At 48.3% G+C, this 20675-nt stretch overlaps 1 protein-coding gene across 2 annotated transcripts in view; it reads right to left on the bottom strand.

Moving 5' to 3' along the window:
* PAIP2B (poly(A) binding protein interacting protein 2B) overlaps positions 1–20675 on the bottom strand; it is a 43374-nt gene that overhangs the window by 3641 nt on the left and 19058 nt on the right. For both annotated transcript variants that reach the window (XM_084855243.1, XM_084855244.1), the window contains exons 2-3: positions 6157–6320; positions 256–441 (exon numbers count right to left, since the gene is read on the bottom strand). In XM_084855243.1, the coding sequence (XP_084711369.1) occupies positions 256–441; positions 6157–6312 (342 nt within the window). In that variant the 5' untranslated portion in view covers positions 6313–6320. The remainder of the gene's footprint in view (positions 1–255; positions 442–6156; positions 6321–20675) is intronic.

The raw sequence follows: 20675 nt of genomic DNA, 5'->3' as shown, positions 1-20675 counted from the left end.
AAATGCCCTGCTCTGAAAGACTGTAGAGCAGAACCCAGGAGGGGCTACTTTATCATTCTTGCCCATGACCTGACATCTCAAAAACCTGACATCGCCCCTTCCCGTTTTTGATGGAGCTTAAAACATTTCACCATCATCATATTTACGCATCGCTTCCTGCGAAAACCATAAGAACATGGATCACACCTTTCCACCTCATCCCCTGCCCCAACTCTCCCTCTCTCCAGGCATCCCTTGCCAGCCCCCACTGCTTACCAAAATGTCTTCTGATACATGACTGTGGGTGTTGTCGTTGACTGAGAGCCCGTTCAGCTGCTGCTGAAGCTGCCCGATGCCCTGGGGCAGATCGCGGGACGGAATGAACCAATCCTGGTCTTCTTCGTCCAGCATCTCCTGGAAACAGCGGTCAAGGAATTCCTGTTCCTGAAGCTCCTCCTCCACCTGGCCAGAAAGGAGAGCCACAAGAGAGGGTCACACAGGTGAATCAAGCAAGGATTAGAGGCAGGGTTGAGCCACACACCACGCAGATTCCTTGCGCAGCCAGAGTTTGCCATTGTGGCCAGTTCTTGTTGTTGGGAAACTCTCCTCCCAACAGGCCAGTGCCAAGAATAAAAGGACCAGTTTGTTCGCAGGGCTCTGAGATGCGCACAAGCTGCCATTTTGAATATACAAACCACTGGGGGGGGGTAGCTTATTGTGTTGTGCAAATCCACATGCCTTGGGTTATCTGAGGGTTGCTCTAGGGTTATCCGAGGGTTGTTAACACTCAAATAACCCAAATGCCCAGGTCTGCACAGCACAACAAGTTGTGGTGTACCCCTGCTGCGGCTTGCACATTCAGCAGACAGCATGCGTCTTGGAGCCATGATTGTGAATTCACCCATGGTGGCTTACAGTGATGTGTGAACCAGGTCGATGAGTCAGTAGCCCCCTTCCGTCATTCATCTCCATTGTGTGAAGGAGTGGGACAGACCCATGCTGGCTCTGCCCTGCCAGCCCTGGCCCTACACTGTCCGTGCATTAGGAACATGTCTGCAGCTCATGGGAACAGCCTAAATGCATTTGCAAGGCTTGCCCTCTGCAGACACCCCACCAATACATAAAAAAACAAAGAGCACTGCTGGATCAGACCACAGGCCTAGTTCAGCATATGCTTTTCACACAGTGACCAATCAGCTGCATTTGGGAAGCCCACAAGAAGGACATGCGCACAAAAGCACCCCCCTGCTCATGCTCCCCAGCACCTGAGTACACAGAGGCACTCTGCTTCTGATATTGGAGGCAATTACAGCCACGACTTTTTAGCCAAGGTGGAAATGGGCGCTGTTCTTTGAGCTGGCACATGGTGGCAGTCATCTTTAGCACTGGGGCATGTCGCCAGAGGACGGAGAAAGGAAAGCTTTACCCTTCCTGATGAAATGCCAACTACTAAGGCTGGCACCAGGCCCTCCCCCTCCCCCAAATCCTGTTTTTGGAGCATCCTAACGCGTAAGCACAGATACTGAAGCTGAAGCTCAAATATTTTGGCCACCTAATGCGAATGGAACCGGGGTGGGAGGCAATGGACGAGGAGCAAGTCGAGGAGAGGGCGAGGGGAGGGGCAGCCCCATCCCCAATATTGAGGAGACATCTAGGGGATGATGGGAAGAACCTAACAAAGGGCTTGAACTTAATTGGCATGGTGGATGATACCAAAAGTTCTTTAAGCTCAGTGTTCTGCCTCTGATGAGGGTCAGCCAGGTGTCCTGGGAGGCTCATAATCAGAGCCTGATGGAAATAGCTGCTCCCTAATGTCTGTCCCAGCATCTGGGAATTGGGCGTCTCCCCTGCCTCTGAATATGAAGAAGCCATGGTTTTCCCAGTAGCAACGTATGGCTGTGAGAGCAGGACTATAAGGAAGGCTGAGCACCGAAGAATTGATGCTTTCGAACTGTGGTGCTGGAGAAGACTCTTACGAGTCCCCTGGACTGCAAGGAGGTCCAATCAGTCCATACTAAAGGAAATCAACCCTGAGTGCTCATTGGAAGGACAGATACTGAAGCTGAAGCTCCAATATTCTGGCCACCTAATGCGAAGAGAAAACTCCCTGGAAAAGACCCTGATGCTGGGAAAGATTGAAGGCAAAAGGAGAAGGGGACAGCAGAGGATGAGATGGCTAGATAGCATCACCAATGCAATGAATATGGACTTGAGCACGCTCCGGGAGAGAGCGCAGGACAGGAAGGCCTGGCGTGCTACGGTCCATGGGGTCACGAAGAGTCGGACATGACTGAACGACAGAACAACAACAACGCGTAAACATCTATGCCAGCCTTTCCCAACCAGGTGCCCTCCAGATGTGTTGGACTACAACTCCCAGCACCTCCCAGCCAGTAATAACATCTTTAACAACAACAAAAATAGCAGGTATCTACAAATCCCATGGCCAACACAAGGGCCTGGGCTTCCTGCTGGAGCCTCTCAGAACGGAGCTTTGAGCTGATCTCTGTTGCACATTCCCAGGCACTTCTCCACAAAGCAAGGGTGCAAGCCACCCCCGAAAACTGACACAATTAGAACAATGAGGGCTTGGACAATGCTTTCTGTTTCTCGAGCCTTGCTGCTGATGGCATGCCAGATGGCGTGCAAAACGCACAGGCCTCAAAATCAAGTGGCAAAAGCCTGTCTGCCTCCACAGCTTCTTGACAACTGTCCCACACAATCAGTCTAATCTCAAAGACAACTCCCAGAATCCACTAGCCAGCTATGCAACACATCTGGGTGGCACCAAGTTGGGCAAGGCTGGCCTAGCCACTCACAACAAGCCACTGAACTCAGCGCTCCACTCCCCTCACGCTTTTGAAGCTCACCAGGGTTTGCAAGCAGGACAAGAGGCCAACACCCACTCTTGGCTCTTTAATCGCCACCACCAGGCAGTCTTGGGCACCCCCTCCTGCTCTGAACCCTACTGCATTCTTGCAATGCCAGCAAGCAATCACAGAAATCCCCCCCACCCCCAATGTGGCTGTTCATTCATCCCAGCAGCCATTACAATGCAAGATGTGGAAAGAATCACTCTGCAGGTTCATTTCTGACTGCTTCAGCATCACTCACAGCACAGAGTGCTTTACAATTCTTCCTTCTGACCACCTTCACAACCCCTGCAGGCAGGATATGGTCATTTCTGGGCAACAGAAACTGAGAAGGAGAGATGAGCCCAGAGCCAGCCAGCATGATCAGAGCTGAGCTCAGGTTTGGAGCCCAGGTTCAAGTCCAACCAAATTCGTGGTCTTGCCACAGTCCCACCACTCCCACTTCTCCAGACTTCTGGTGGATTCTCAGACCTGGGGCCTCTCCATTTCCCCAGATCGTCCTGAATGCTTCCAATTTCCAAAGGGAAAGAAATGGCTCCCTGTTAACTTGTTCTCTGTAGTGGGGTAAACGAGGCAATTTCGCAGGAGCTGTCCTCCCACCCAGATGGTCCCCACTGCCAAGGGGACTGGCCTCTGTCAGAAAAGACCGGGTGCCTCACTCCTCTCCTCTCCTCCAGTGGGACAAGGTTGGCTCTCCCCACCCACCTCCCACCACCGGGGAAGGAAGGCTTTTGATTTTTTGTTCTCAGCAAAGACCTCCTCAGACAGTGAGCCCCTCTGAAGGCCAGTGTGTCTGTCCCCATCATCCCTGTGCATGATTCTTCTTGCTGTGGAGGCTCTCCGCTGCACACTGCCACACTGCAAACTTGGCACCCAGACACAAGCCCAGGAACACAGAGGAAGCAGCAAAGCCAAGCAGCCAAGGCTTGGAGCAGAGCATTTAAGCACTTCCAGACCTCCCAGCTCCCTAAGCAGCCTTCCCCAACCTGGTGCCCTCCAGGGGTGTTGGACTGCAAGTCCCAGAAACCTCCAGCCAATGATAGTGTCTACTCTGACTGGCAGCAGGTATTCTACCACTGAGCTACAGCTCCTCCCCTGAGGACCAAGGAGCCGGAGGAAACATGGCTGATGGAAGGGGCACAAGACTTGAGGCAAGAATAGGCGAATGGGACAAAGGTGTATGGGAAAGAAAAGGGAAGGGGGTCAGAATATAACAGAGGAAGCTACCTTCTACAAGATCAGACGTTTGGTTCATCAATACCAACCTTTGCCAATCTGGGGCTCAACTTGATGCCCTCCAGAAGTTTTGGACCACAACTCACAGAATTCTACACCACTGGCCTTGCTAGCTGGGGTTAATGGGAATTGAAGTCCAAAACATGTGGGGGAAGGCTAGTCAACACTGACTCAATGGCTCTCCAGGGTTTCAGGCATGGGTCTTTTTCAGCCCTAATTAGAGATGCCTGAATTGAACAAGAAATCTTCTGCATGCAACGCAGGTGGTGTGCCACTCAGCCATGGCCCTTTAAGGAAAGAAAGGCCAGAAACAAAAAAGGCTACAGAGCAACTGGTAGACAGGCAAGTGGGATAACTATAAGGACTGCCAGGGAAGAGAATTTCAACTCCTGCTTTGAAATAACAATGTGCACCTGCAGCCGAAGAGATCTGGCTGCCATTCCACTGCTCTTGTGCCTGCCACAGGATCTGGTGTCCCACGGATGCTGGCCTCTGAGCAGCTTGGTGCAGGGCCACCCCTGAAGATGACTCAAAATCTGTGAGTGCTAAATGCCAGTGCTGCCTCCCAAGAGGTGGAACACGTTCAGCCTGTTTGACAACAATTGTGCTGACTTCTCCCTGATTTCCAGGCAAAAGACCCTCATGGCCTCAGGCCCACATACCTTTGAATCTGCCTCTCCCCATGTGAGCTGCTATTGTGGCAGCTACAGATCAGTGGGTTGGGCCCTGATCCAAGGGACTTGCTGCAGAATGCTAGAACACTGGCTGCAAGGAGCAAGGCCTTTGCCAGTCACCCTGAAGCTCTGTGGTGCTGTCCTCTCTCACTCCTTTTTGGAAAGGAGTAGAGCTTCCTTATTTCCTCTTTGGAAACTTTCCTGCTGAACTATCCTTTTGCTCTTCTTTTAGCTTTCGACATGAGCATCTGATTTTATGGTGTTATGCTGTTTTTAAAACCTTTCCACTGCAAGCAGTCTTGAACACAGGAAAAGTATGTTTAAAATAATTTAAAATAACTGATCAGATTTAGAGAGACCCTACTTCTAGCTGTCGTAGGCTTGGTAATGTATCAGAGCGAGCCAGATGGCGGCTCATCCTTTGGGGTGGCGTGGCGAAGGCAGGGGAGGCTGGATGGGGCTTCCCAATGGATTAAGGACAGGCACTCTAATGGCCCACAGACCTACCTTCTCCTTTCTGCTGATGCCCGCTATCCTCCAAGTGCCACTCTCCATCCTTTCACACTTTGTCAGTCTGGCCTTTGCCAAGGGAGGGGTTCTTTCAAAAGAAGCTGAAAGATAAGCCCTGAGGAATCCATACAGAATATACAACAGGTCTCCCTGACCTGGTGCCCTCCAGATGTTTTAGACTTCAGCTCCCATCAGCCCTAGCCAGCATGGAAACTGGGAATGATGGGAGATGCAGTCCAACATGTCTAGAGAGCACCAGGTTGGGAAGGCCGAGAGACACAATACATGGTATTTAGAGAGAGCAATTCTAGTGTTCAAGGCACTGCAACCACATGGGCTCAGTAATCCTTACAAACATCCTATAAAGTAGGCAAATATCTCTATATTACAATGGGGGGGGGACTGGAGGAAAGAGAAAGAAAATTAAGAGAGACAGAAGGCTAGGAGGGCGCAAGGCTAGGAGAAGACCCAAGGCTTTCAAACAAATCGGTGGGCGAGACTGGATGCGAACTGTGGATGTCCTGGCTCACACTTATATGGGGCCTTAGCGCTGGACTTCCTTGCTCTGCGATCAAGGAAAGGGCATCAACTCATATGCATCAGATTCATCTAGTCACAGAATCCAGAGCACAGTCTGCCCATGCAGTGAACAAGGGAGTAGAGGCAGTAGAGGAAGGATTCCTCTGCTCACCGTTATCAATTGAATGCAGGGTTTATTTCCCCCTGTTCTTTGGTTTACGGTGACTGGTGGTTTGGCTTATTGTAATTGCCTTTGCCTGTATCCCAAGAAGCCACCCAGGCAGCTTCTGCTATAGTGCAGCATATACATCCTTTGCACGTATCTGCAAATACAATAAAACGGGTTGGCCCCTCTGCCATGTCACCTGTCGGTTGAAGTCCTCCTCATTCTCCATCCACATGTACTCCGCGAAGGGGTTGTTCTCCTTCTCATCATGCCCGTTCACTACCTGGTCCTCCTTGGATTTCGCTGGGGTGGTTGCAGTTGTGGTTGTGTTGGCCACATTGGAACCATTCATCATTATGGAATCTGACGAGAGGTCAAGGAAAAAAGATCAGCAATAGAGAAGATGTTGTGGAAGGTCATCAAAACTCAGGGGCTAGCAGAGGGGGCCGGCCCCCCCAATATAATATCACAACTTCCCATGCATCACCTTTCAGAACTGCTCTCTAGAGTAGTTCTGGTTGAGTCCATATTCCCGATCTACCCTCTAGATCATGGAATAGGGACTCAACCTGCGCTGGATGGGGTTACACTCCTCCTGAAGACCAAGGCTTGCAATTTGGGTGTACTTCTGGACTCAGCCCTGAAGTGGGATGCCTAGGTCTCGGTGGTGGCCAGGAGTGGCCAGTCTAGAGATGTCTGATCTGGCCACACACATACATGCCTTAGTTACATCATAACATGATCCATGTGGGGCTGCCTTTGAAAACTGTCTGGAAACTTCAGCTGGTCCTGAATGCCGCAACCAGACTGTTGAGTGGGCCTGTTACAGGGACCATGTAACTCCCTTGTTATGACAACTTCACTGGCTACCAGTCTGTTTCCATGCACAGTTCAAATTGCTGGTTATGACCTATAAAGCCCTGTACAGTTTTGGACCAGGATACCTGAAAGACCAACTTCTCCCACATGAGCTTCCCTGATTATTAAGATCTTTGAAGGAGACCCTTCTCTCAGTATTACATGGGTCGGGGGTGGGGGGGAGAAGACAGCACTATGGACATTCTTGAAAAACCCAAGAGATCATGCTATAGACTTTGGTTCTCTTATATTCTACCCCACTTGTGATGAAGCCCCACCATGAACTGTGCATGCACCGCCTGGGAGGGGGGAGCCACAGACCAGCAGTGCATAAGGAAGAGACTTGGTTAGTGCCCAATCTTATGCTGGTTTACTCAAAGGTCTCTCTGAATTCAGTAGGGTTTACTCCCATATAACTGTACACAAAATCACACCCTCACTCCTTGCATTCTCTCCAGAAAGGAAAAAGAGAAACTGCCTCTGCACATGCACCCCACACGCCAGCCTTTTAATCTGCCCAGTCTTCAGCAACCAAGTTGGAAACGAAGCTGCCTGCTCTTTGCCCTGGTAGGAACAGCCACCACTTAGGAAGCAGCTGTGGGTGAAGCCAATAACAGCCCATTTATCTGCAGTCAGCTGCAACTGAGGACTGGACTGGGGAAGGATGCAACTCGGCCAGCTACAAGTGGGAGGCGGCAGCAAAGGTAAATATATATAGCTGTGATCCTACACACAGTTCCATCAGAGGGAGCCCTGTTGAACCCAGTGGGATTTTACGCCGAAGTAAATATGTATAGGCTTGGGGCAGCAAGCCTCTTGTGGACACATGCAGGAAAAGCAGGCAGGGGGTGGGGGTGTTCCAAAATTTGGATGACCTTGATATCCAGAGACTGCACCTGTCCCCGCCCCAGAGTTCGGGTGGGCTGGGATATTGCCCCCAATGTCGCCCTGAACTTTGGAGGCATTCAGATGTCCTGGAGAGAAGGCTCACTGCTTCTGGGGTGCCTCAGAAGCCAGTGTTGTGTCAGAGAGAGCTGCCACCCTTCACCTATTTATTTTAGGGATTTATAACCCACCCTTCAAGGCAATGTTCCCAGGCTGGCATTACATAAAACAAAAACACAATATATAATTAAAAGCCCCCAAAGCAATTACAAGATACAGAGTGGCAAACATGCTGCAGCATAAAACCCCACATTAAAGAAGAAATGCAATTTAAATTGCCTGGAAAAAGAAAATAGTCTTTGCCTGGCGCCAAATGCCAGCAGTGTCAAATGCCAGACAGGCCTCCTCAGGGAGAGAATCCCACAATTGGGTGCTGCCATGGAGAAGGCCCTTGCCCCAATTAACATTTATCTGTGAGCACTGCCGATGAGGATCTCAGTGGATGAGGGGGCACAGATGGAGAAAGGCATGCCTTGGGGCACCCTGGTCCCAAGCCGATGCAGGGCTTTCCAAGATAAGCTCCAGCACAATGAACTGGGCCCAGAAACAGACTTGGAGCCAGCACAGCTGTCTAAGTAATAGTGAGGTGCTTCCCCAAAATTGTAGCTGTTTTCTGAATGATAGTGTCCTAATAGTCTTCCAAAGGCCATCCCACATTCAATGAATGCATTATCGTAGTCAAGCCTAGAGGTCATCAGAACCGGGATCACTGAAGCAAGGCTCTCTCTAGCCACTAATGGGTCACAACAGGCCAAACTCATAACTCAGCTTCTCTTGAGCCTGGCCTCAGGCCCTGAGCCAGTCTTGCCAGTGGCAAGCACTGTTGATCTGTGGAGGTGGGCAAGGAAGGAAGACAGGCAACAGAGGGGGTGTCTTGGTGCTGGTGATGACAGAGAAATTGTACCCCAAGTCTGTTCACTGTGGAGCAATGAGCAGGGCAGGCTGACTTCAGGCTCTTAGTTGGTATCAACACAAAATGCAGTATAACTCAGGCTTGTAAATTACAGGCAGACTGCATGGGGCTTAGACATCAGAGATAAAAAGCCGAGTTCTCACTGAGATAGTCAACCTGTGTCTGGACTGTATCATAGCAGGTGGGAGCTTGTACAACTGAATGCTCCCCATGACAGCCCCTAAATACAATCCCTGCACATAGAAAACTAGCATGTCAAAGAGAAGGGTTCGAGCATAGTCTTCCCCCCCAGCATGCTAGCTTTCTATGTGCAGGGGCCTGTTTTGTATGGAGAAGCAGTCTGTCATGTGAGCCCACACCCAGTTTGAAGTGGCACAACCCAGATGGAGGCTGACCACCTCAGGCAGATTTAGGCAACGTGCCCTAGAGCACTCGAAGGCCCCTTCCCAACTTCTGCTTCTTATATGCCTGTAGGACTACTGGTGACTGACCTCGTGGGGTTGTTGTGCTAATTAGACTACTACAAGGCATACTGCATGCTACAGAATGGAACAGAAATGCCAAATCCACCAGCACATACTGGATCTGTGGAATCAACGCCCTATCATGCCATGTTTCAACCCCCTCAGGCATCCAAAGGGGCCATGTTGCAATGAGAAAGAATACTGCCCTACATAAAGTTGAGAGCCTGAATGCTAGCCAAGTGGAATATACTGTGCAAAGTAGCACAAAGGCTGGATTCCCCCCACCCCCCAAGTATAGTTTCCATGCAGGAAAAAATATAGATACCATGCTACAAATTAAACAATATCTGTTATTAATATTTACTCATGCTAAGCAGCCTCAAGGAAGACCGCACTCTCAGTGGAGTATTTGGGTAATGCAAGAGCTACGGAATTTGTAAGCAAGGGCCATCCAAAGCACAGGAAATTGCAGCAGAATGAGAACAACGTTAATGCAGAATGGCCAGATTGGCTCAGACATGTCTCAACTGAAAACACTTTTTTTCCCTCTAAGGCCACTATTTGAGGAGTAGCATAATCTGCGGTATTATCTGGCAATGGGGAAGCTGCAACTGGACTTGGATCTGGGAGAACAGGGTTCAGGGCCCCTTCTCTGCTGTGGATGCTTGGAAAAGGCACACTTGCAGCCTCAGTTACCCATTTGTAAAATGGTAATACAGCAGCCTACCACAAAGGGAACAATAAGAGCACTTCACAAGTTACAGAGACAAGCCCACAAATATATATGGATAGGTTGTGTGTCCCCAGCCCCTGCTGTTTTTTTCTTTTCTTTTTTGCAGTACCTCCCTGTACCCAACCTGCCTACCACCATCAGTACAGGAAGGGTGGGGATGGCTGGAGCTTCTAGCTCAGCTCCCATCCCTATTTAAATTAGGTGTACAGCAGCTGGGGGAGTAGAAGCAGCCCCCCACTGCCTGAAAGCCATGTCAGTGGCACAAGCTCTGAGCATGTGCATTTAAAGATCCAACATCAAAGCCACTATTCTCCACAAAATGTCACGAAGCATGTTCTCTTTGGAGCCCACAGCCATCTGCATGGGACACACATAAATGTCCTAATAACAAGCTGTAAACTATGCTATGAAATCAACATGGTTTTCTTCAAGAGACATTTTGACTTTAAGTTGTCTGACCGCCTGGGCAGAGTAAGCCTAAATTCCACTTCTTAATACTCATCAGCATGGCGTGTTTGCATCAGTAGCTCAAAAGATCCAACACTTTTTCCTTTGGAGGGAGCTTACAAATTCCAACACAGTCAGTATTAGAGAGCTGACCTTTGGCCCAAGCCTTGTGATTGTCTGATGGCAACAGCCACTGGGCTAAACAATAGCCAGCAACCATGTCCACACAGAACCCCAGAATTCAGGTTCTGTCTATACAGACTAGAGTACATGGGCAAGAGGAGGTGGCAGCAGGCCAAGCAGGGTAGGGGAGTTTTTTTTTTAAGATGCTGTGGCTCATTGTTTGCTTGCCATGGGAAGACTCACTCTCACGCACACACACCACCTTCATTTTTCCTGCTCAGCTGAATATATGAGCAGTTTATCCAGCAAAACCACAAGATTCATGGAGGGTGGACTAGTGGGCTGCAGGTGCTGGCAAGGAACCGGCAAGTCTTCTGCCAGAGTAAACTCCCCAAGGCAGAGGGGGAGGCCACTGCAGTCTCAACACCTGAATGGTGGTAGGCAGAGGGGCCCTGTTGAGGCAACGATGCAAAGGATGTGTCTAGCTGTTTTCAAAGATAAACAAACAGCTTCTGAGGGTGGCCAGAGCTTCATGTTCCATCGGAAAGAAGGTGAATTGATTGGAGTGAAAACTGCAGGAGGATGGACCCCTGTTCTGAACAAACTGCTGGCCCATGCAGACTTCTGTTCTTATGAACACACACCGTCTTTGGGTTGCTTCACACCCAGGTTTCCTACTTGGAGATCACTTCCATGTAAAAACAATGAAATACTTTGCCACGTGCACGAGGAATATGGAGACAATTGGAATGCCAACAAACTCTTTTTCAAACTACGCATTGGGGAAACAAGGGGTGTTTCTCATGGAGCACTCCTTGAAATGCTTCAGAAGATGAATAACAGCAGATACATTTCTTGAACATCAGGAACCCAACAGCCTCTGTCCCGTGGCTGTGCATTATATGGGAATATATTCTGTGCACCATGTGGGAATATATTATGTGGAACGCTGCCTGGCAGACAGCATCCAAAGGCTTGGTTCATGCAGATAAGGGGGACAGCCATAAGGCATGCACCGAAGGAAAGCGCACCATAGAACACATCCCCATATCCTGTGCAAATGCAGGGTTCCAGATGCAATGTGGGAGTTTCTCACCAACTAGCCCACATGGCAAGAGCTTCACTGAAGGCAGAAAGCTGTGGCTTTAAGGAGAGAGGCTATCGTTCACTAGTCCCAGATTCAAGCCCTAACATTTCCCCCCACACACACACCTCCAGCTTTTTGCACTCCCTAGCCTAATGAGATCCAGAGAATTTGGAAGCTTGCACGTTTTTGTGGAATTTTGGCACTAATAAAAGTATTGTCTGGCTGTGGATTTTATTTTCTCATGGACCAGCACAGCTAACTTGTTTCTTTTCTTTTTTTAAAGAAAAGTAGCAGCTCTTCTAGGCATATGCAGAGCACCACCAAGGGCTATCAAGGAGTAAGCATCTACATTTAGTTTGCTGTTTCAGAGCAACCATGAACCCTGGTCCCAGTTTCTTTAGGAACTAGTGACAACCTGCACATTTGCCAGTTCGGGTTAAGTGTGATGTAGTGGTTAGAATGTTGGACTGGGACTCAGGAGACCTAGGTTCAAGGCCCCACTCGGACATGAAGCTCACTGCGTGGGTATGGGCCAGTCACTGACTCTCAGTCTAACCTACCTCACAGGGTGGATGTGAGGATAAAATGGAGAGGAGGAGGAAGATATGAACTGCCTCAGGTTCCTTGCAAGAGGAAAAAAAGGTGGGATATAAATATAATAAAAAATAAAATAAGACAAAGCTGACCTAGAGATGTGAAGGTCTGGGGAGAAAACCAGATAAATTTAGAAAAAAATTTTTTTTCTGAGGACCCTTTGTTTTTTCCCGAAAAATTGGAAAAATTGAACAGCTATGGATTATGAAATATTTTCTTTTATAATTTAAGATAAAGTATTTATATATTGCTACCCAGCCTTTACTCCCCTCAAAATGATTTCTAAAAACTATGTAATAAGAACACTTTTATAGAAAGACTACAGATGTAAAATGTCTGGAAACAATGAAGCCATTGGGAAAAAATATTTTAAATCCTCTCTGTAAGATTCCCAGCATAGTTAGTTCTTTCATTCCTTATTAAATTTATTTATGTAAAGTATATTTTACTGTTAGGCATTTATACTCAGTTTCCCAACATGTGAATAGACTTCCATTGTGCATTCTTGACAGCTTGGGTTTTGTTCTATAGAGTCCTGTGTTTCTGATGCTGTAGCAGACATTTAATGTAGTTCTAATCTATTCTGACAATAATTACAAATTTACTGAGTTTACTTTTCAAAGTTTTTAAATATAATGATAATTTTATGAGCAAACTAAGTCATACATAAAATAAATTTAGGAACAGAAAGGCTGCTTTATGGTCCTAAAGCAGCACTCCCCAGCTTGGTGCCCTCTGGATGTTTTGGACTACAGTGCCCAGCATTTCTGACCATTGGCCATACTGTCTGAGGCTGATTGGAGCTGAAGCCCAAAGTATCTGGAGGGCACCAGGTTAGGGAAGGCTGTCTTAAAGTGACTTTAGATCTGTAAAGAGTGCTTAAAAATAAGTACTGCTTATTTTTCAATTTTTCCAAATTTCCCATTTTCCCACCCTGCTCCGTGAAAAACACACCTTTTTTCCCATGGCCTCAAAATTTCCAGAAATTTTACATCTCTAAGCTGACCATAATGCCCCTTCTCTCCTCTCCTCCCAGGAAACTGCATGGGCCCAGACGCTCTTTCCTCACATCTCCACCCACCCTGGGATTTGCAGCCATTTCCTGAGTAGCGAAAAGGTTTTCCCAGCCATTTGCCAGGTGCTGAGCAACAAAAGCCGGGAGCTGGCAGCAGCTCCTGCCATATGGCCATAAATCAAGCTAGCCTGTGCCGAGGTCCCAGAGAGGAGAGCCCCTGCAGAGCAGGAATTGGCAGGAGAAAGGGAACCACGTCACCCAGAAAGGCTGTGGAAAAACACCACGTGCTGATGAGATCCATGGCGAGAAAGACCCCAAGAGGGAGCTGGCTGGCCTTCAGCCAAAGAGAAAGTGAGGACACCACTGAACCATCCCTGCCTCAGAACATGCAACAGCGGTGACACTGCAATTTGGCAAGCCTCAGTCGCGGAAAAAAGGTCCGTTGAAGCACACTCTAAAGAGGACTTTCCCCAACCAGCACATCATCGGAATTCAGAGAAACTGTGGGCCTTGCTGCAAAAATCACATCTGAAGACAAGCAGGGTGCTTCCACCACTACACCACAGAAAGAATTAACTGCACAGCCAACTCAGCTGTCTGTAGCCAGCATGACAGCTGGAGAGATCTGGGGAGGATCAGCTAGGACATACAGAGCTCATTCAGGGTTAAAAGACTGTGTCAGACACAGCTTCTGTGCAGTTGAGGGCAGGCGGGCAGGCTGGGGAGAAGACAGTCCAAAGCTAGCAAGACCAGCTGCTCAGACTAGCAAGAGAGCCAGGCCACAGATGTTTCTATAGGGTTCAGGGAGCATCAGCTGACCCACTCTGGCCTAGTGGTGCAGAGAGGCTTTCTTGGCCAGTCCTTTGGTAGTTCCTTTTCCTAACCAAAGCCGGATGATGACATGGGGGCCAAAATCCTCACCTGGCACCCCGACCGCCAGGATGTCCCTAGTCAAAGATCCACTCCATGCTTGACACCAGCCATGAAGCTAGTCTCTTATGCCAGGCAAAAAGAAGTTGGGGTCAGCGTTCAAGGAGGTCGCCCAGCAATGAGGAACAGGCAAGGGATGATGGAAGCTATGACTGGAGAAGGCACTGGCTGAATTTGCCAAGTCCTCGTTTGCTGGTTGGGGTCTCCAATGGAACAACCAGTCCTGGACTTTAAGTGAAAAGGGATTTTGGAGGGTTCGATCCCAAGCCAAGAGGCTGACACCCTTCTGACAAAAACACTAGAAAGGTCCATCTTGTGTCCAACCAAATGTAGAGGATCTATCTGCAAAGCATGACAACAAAAGGAAGAGACAAGCTGTGAAGCACCCTTGATTTTCCTACCCTTGTCTGTTACAACAGAGTAAGAAAGCATCTGGGAGACAACGGACAGGACGAAAGTTTGGACATCCCACTGCCTTTCATCCCCAAGTGACCTATTCGCACCACTCCCTGCTACACTGAGGATGTCAAGTGCTAGTAAGTGGCTGCTGACACCAGACTGGCCACTGCCTGGATGGGAATCCATCATAGTGGTATACATCTAGAAGGCTTCCCAGAGTGACCATGGTGGCCACCTCCTATTTCTCTAGGTCTGAATTTTGGATCCTGGACAGTGAGGTCCACGGCTACATCAGCTACATTTCAAGATCCTCCGATGATCTGCAGTTCTCTTTCTGATCCAGATGACACTTCCCCATAGCATACAACTTGGGCAGGTTATCCAGCCTGCCCCTTTCTGCAGTCCCCTGCTCCCTGCCCCAGCTGTCCCCTTGTCCCACACAGTGGGTCTGAACTGCTCTGCAGAAGGGCAAGAAGGGAGGTGGAGGTGGGACTGTTCTGTCTTGCAGTGAGCCTCTGGAAGTTGTTCTAGATTTTACAGTCAACAATGCAGGGTAGCCAGCCAACAGTAGGCCAGGGAAGTACACAGATTGAAACCACCCTCGCGAGCTTTTGGAAAGTAAAACCAGCCTCAAAGGGCTTGCAGTTTATGCAGCAAGACCTTCATTTTCCATAGTTGCACCTGGAAGATCCCAGCCTGAATCCTCGCTCTGCGAAAAATCTTTCACTTTATATGCTCGTTACCATGGGGAAAATGAAACATTTGCTACCAAGACAAACTGGAATCAAAGCCTATAATAAAAAGCCTCTCTATGTATCCTGGTGAGGAGAGATCCCCTTGGTCAGAAAGCCTGGATTCCACAGGACTGCAGAATTTGCTGCCAGACACAGAATCCAGCACTCAAGAGGGCCTTCTGCTTTAAGGTTTTGCATTTTTAAGGCAATATTTTAATTTTAAAGCTGCAAAGCTAGCTCTGAAAGTACATAGAGAACACCATGTCTCGCTGCCTTGTAAATAGGCCTGCAAATGATTTTACTAGCCTGCATTTTTGTGCTGACAATACAGAAGGGGAAGCCCCCTCCTCTGGGGTCAGCATGGAAATGCAGGCTACTACCCTCTTAAGCAGGCTAGTTAAAGAAAAAAAGCCTTCAACCAAGCAGACTGACAGAGGAGGGGCAGAGTGATCCATCCCTCCTTTGCCAATCTGCTGTGTTTCCATGCTGGTTACAGAAGATGGGTCTTTCCTTCCCCTGTGGCTAGCATGGAAATCAAGTGGGCTGGTGGGGGAGGGGCAGAACAATCTGTCTTATCCTCTACCAGCCCACTCACTTGCCTGCATGGAATTCCTGGGTGCCTATGGCTACCAAGCCAATTGTTAAATGCAAGGCTTTTAATGATCACAGAGCGAAGGCGAAGTAGGATTGTGGGGATTCTGTGCTCCCTTAACAGCTTCTTCCAGCAAAGGGGTATAGAACCAGAGGCCCATAGACTAAATCGAGTGAAGATAGGGCCCCAATCTGGCCCTCCAGGGTGCCCCAGATGGATCCATCTCCTTTCACCTGGCTGTTGATCATTTAGTTGTTTCCCAGCTTTTGCAGTTTTTCCCTCCCATTCTAAAAGGCTGAAATGCCTCTTCTAAGGATAAGTTACTGGCAGTAAGAGCTGCAAGCTAAAATATCCTGGTATTTTTGGTCCCACCCCTTTTGACTTTGGCCCCACCCACCACTGGAATGTGGCCTCCAAGAGCTTCTTCAAAATACAATTTAGCCCTCAAGAGGATTCAACACTCCTAGCAGAAGCCAAATAACTTAAGTTTGCAGGAGTTGCATCCTCTTTAAAAGCCACAAAGTTCAGATTTCCTTGTGTAAAGTCTGAGCAGAGAGCCTATCCTGACTTGCTCTTGAGAGCCTGGTTCAAGGGGCCACTGACAGGTGTAGGTACCACATAGAACACAGGATGCATCCTGGGTCCAAGAGCACAGATCTCACACTCTTCTTGAAGGGCCTTGGATGAAGGGCCCCCCAAGCAAGTGACAAAGGCGCTGAAGTTGTGCTGCTGTTTCTACAGTGTGTCAGAAGCTTGAGAGAGAGAGAACTCCTTGATGATTGAAATGTAGCCAACATCAGCACAGGCATTGTTCTCATTAAAGGGAGCACTAAGGGGTGGGCTTTACAGCTGCTCAATTGGTAGCATGATGTGCAAGACACAACAGCTTTAGAAATTTGGAAGCCAAGAGGCTGTGGTGCAGCAAAGAGGCACTGACACAGAGACGGGATATTGCGCAGCTGGCAGCAGCTGCAGGCCATAACATAAGGACAGAAATTATAGTGCTTTCCCCTCCAAACTATGTGCAGATGGGCTGTTCAAAGTTAACTTTAAAAGGACACTGAGCTTCTGCACAGGAATCGGAGTAGGCCCTGTGACGAAGAAAAAGTTGTACAGCCAGGGCAGAAATATTGGAACAAGGATAACTGTTTTGGCAGTTGGCCTCTGTACACCACCACATTGAAGTTGAAAGGGAACACACCCAGATGGCAGCGAAGTCAGGACTGTTAGCTGTAATTCAAGGGGTTTGACAAAAGTGGGGCACTAACCATTCAGGAAGTACCGCCAGTGGCAGACACACACACCCATCGTTGGGGGCTCATAAGTAATGGAACGAATGGCTGACAAGCAGCTGCATGGCCTGCTTCCTGGGTACACCATGACCAATCAAGCAGATAAAAGGCCTGGAGGTGGTTCTGAGTGTTACATTTGCATTTGGTAGCTGTTCACTGGAACCCCCAACATGAGGTCCAAAGGTGTCCATGCGAGTGAAGGAGGCCATCATTAGGCTGAGGAAACAAAATAAACCCATCAGAGAGATAGCAAAAACAGTGGGGGTGGCCAACACAACAGTTTGGAACATCCTGAAAAAGAAGGAATTAACTGGCAAGCTCAGCAACAGCAAAAGGCCTGGAAGACCACGGAAGACAACTACAGTGGATGACCGCAGAATTCTACTCATGGTGAAGAGGAACCCTTTCACAACATCTAGCCAGGTCAAGAACACTCTTGAGGAGGGAGGCATGTAACTGTCAACATCTACAGTCAAGAGACGGCTTTATGAATGTAAATACAGAGGCTTCACAACAAGGTGCAAACCACTGGTAACGCTCAAGAACAGACAGGCCAGATCAGCCTTTGCCACCAAACACCTAAAAAAGCCTGCCCAGTTGCAGAATAAGATTCTTTGGACTGATGAAACCAAGATTAACTTGTACCAGAATGATGGGAAGAGAAAAGTATGGAGAAGGAAAGGAACAGCTCATGATCCAAAGCATGCCACATCTTCTGTCAAATATGGTGGAGGCAGTGTTATGGCATGGACATATATGGCTGCCAATGGAGCCGGGTCACTGGTGTTTACTGATGACCTAACTGCTGATCAAAGCAGCAGGATGAATTCTGAAGTGTATAGGGCTATACTTTCTGCTCAGATTCAGCCGAAAGCTGCCAAACAGATAGGACGCCGCTTCATATTGCAGATGGATAATGACCCAAAACATACAGCAAAAGCTACCCAAGAGTTTCTCAAGGCAAAGAAGTGGGATCTTCTTCAACGGCCAAGTCAGTCACCTGATCTCAACCCAACAGAGCATGCTTTTCACTTACTGAAGACAAGACTGAAGGCAGAAAGACCCACAAACAAGCAGCAGCTGAAGGCAGCTTCAGTAACGGCCTGGCAAAGCATCTTGAGAGAGGACACTCAGCATTTGGTCATGTCCATGGGTTCCAGACTTCAGGCAGTCATTGACTGCAAAGGATTTTCATCCAGATATTAAAGGCGATCCTTCAGTTTGAAATCATGTTGGTTTGTTCCATTACTTATGAGCCCCCAACGACGGGTGTGTGTGTGTGTGTGCCACTGGCTGTACTTCTTGGATGGTTAGTGCCCCACTTTTGTCAACCCCCCTGAATTACAGCTGAAAGTCCCGACTTCGCTCCCACCTGGCTGTGTTTCTTTTCAACTTCAGTGTGGTGGTGTACAGAGGCCAACTGCAGAAAACAGTTATCCTTGTTCCAATATTTCTGGCCCTGACTGTATGCTCCTCCTGTTTGGCCTCCAGACGCCTCCCCTACCACAGCCTTGCAAGTCAATCTAAACTTACTAGCTCAAAATTACTAGCCCACACAGAACTATGCTAGTTATCTCTGGTTGCACAGACATAGAAGAAAAAGGGAGCCAACTTTGTTCCAGTTTACCAACACTTCTTTGCCAGGTCGCCCGGGGAGAATTCAGAACTTGCTACAAGCAACCACATTTTTACAAACTTTCTCTAGCTGGACCTCCCCGCCTGTAAATATAGACATTTCCAACACCTGTAATGCAGACATGCTAGAGCCAATGCATGCCTTGTGACATGGCCCACAAACCGGAATTCTGGTATCACTGGAATGGGTTGCAGAAGGCAGCAGCAAACCTGAGCTGATAGAACAGGTCTGGGATACTGCTGTGGCTCTGTGGAGAAATAAGAGCTGCCCTTTGGAAGGGCCAAGTTGAAGTGCCTTTTGTAAATGATCAGCCAGTCAACAAACTAAGCGATTCTCAAAGCTATTTATAGCAGCTGAAGCTGGAACCCAATCGCAGGTGGCCTCTTCTCTCACCTCACCCTTGACATTCCCAGCTCAAAAAGTTCTTGGCCAAAATGGCAGCCTTGGGGAACACTGAGCTGGTGGAGAACAGAGAGACACCCTCCTCCCCTCTGCCAGAAACTTTTGCTCACTCTCAAAAATAAGTCCACTCAAGTTACTAGTCCACAAAGATACTGATAGCCAGTCTGCCTGTTTGTGACTGTATTAGTAATTTGTGGCTCCTGAAGGGAAGGAACCAGTGTTGGTGAAGCTTCTCCACCTGAATACCTAGATGAGATTCTTACCTCAATTGAGTGGTTATTTAAAGCCAGGGCTCGTCAAACCTTTTATGGCAAGGACAGGGAGACTCAGGAACCAGACTGTGGCTAGATTCAGGCAGGAGTCAAATTGTGCACAACCTGTGATTATACCCCTGAAGTGGTATGGGGAACCAAACTGAGCATCATAAGAGTCTCAGCTTTCATTTTTTTTTAAAAGCTAGAGTGAATATGAGCTTGAAAATGTGCAGGCAATGACGAGGGAAGCCAAAGGGGAGGATGGACAGTATTTCCAGGGGGTGGAGGGAGCTTACATGGTCAGCCTGCCTTGTAGTTCTTTGCCCCAGCTCTCTCTCAAGCCAGGGAAGCGAGCACCCTTAACTCACAGGAGCAAATTATGCAAGAGCTGTAATTATGCATTTTTTTCAGGTTGCAGAATACAGCTTTACTTGTTGTAGGATTCTGGGTACGCACACTTCCCTGGCTTAAGACAGAGCAACCACCTGAAGTAATTTATAGTACCAGTTAGATGGCATTAGTAAGAAATGGTTATGTCAAAATACCAGCAATGCTCCGATTCTGGGCCAAGTACATAAGCGGTGCAAATCAATACATGCAGTCTTTATGGCACATAAACCAACTCCATTTGTACACTTATGCATAACAAGCCATGCTTGAAGTTTTATCGTATTTTGAATACCCTGACAAGGAGCCGCACTATGGTAAAACACTGAAAAGAGGGTTAGCTTCCCCCACTCTGGACATGCTAACCACAGATTGTGGGCTGCTGACAAACCTCCCTTCTGCTTTTGTGGTGAGCTTAATCAACCATCTGATGGACAAAAATAGACGGCTTTTTAAAAACAAAGTCCAGTGAGAGAACAGCAGCTGGCAAGTAAGTCCACAAAACTGATCAGCCTACAGGGATCTGCAATAGCCACCTTTTCTGTTTGAAGAACACACATACAGTTGTAAGTTTCCCTGCCAGATAACTATTTTTCTTGCCACAGGTAACTAGGGAGGTGGCTATTTGCAAGCCTGCAGACAACAAATGCAGGCCCTATGGAAAGAAAAAATGATCGCATACAGCTTTCCCCAACCTGGTGGCCCCCAGATATTTTGGACATCAGCTCATATCAGTCCCGGCCAGCATGGCCAATGACCAGGAATGCTGGGAGATGTAATCCAAAACATCTGGAAGGCACCAGGCTGGGGAAGGCCAATCACAAAGAATACACAATGCATTTCACACACCTGGCATATTTTTCAAACACAGCCCATTGTCATAAGGTCCTGAAACTTGATTTAAAACCATTTT

This window comes from Heloderma suspectum, chromosome 5, assembly GCF_057233095.1.
Source record: "Heloderma suspectum isolate Gila_16-S chromosome 5, 16-S_ref, whole genome shotgun sequence".
NCBI lineage: Eukaryota > Metazoa > Chordata > Lepidosauria > Squamata > Helodermatidae > Heloderma > Heloderma suspectum.
The sequence above is the reverse complement of the archived record's forward strand: the minus strand, read 5'-3'. Positions and strand labels throughout refer to the sequence as shown.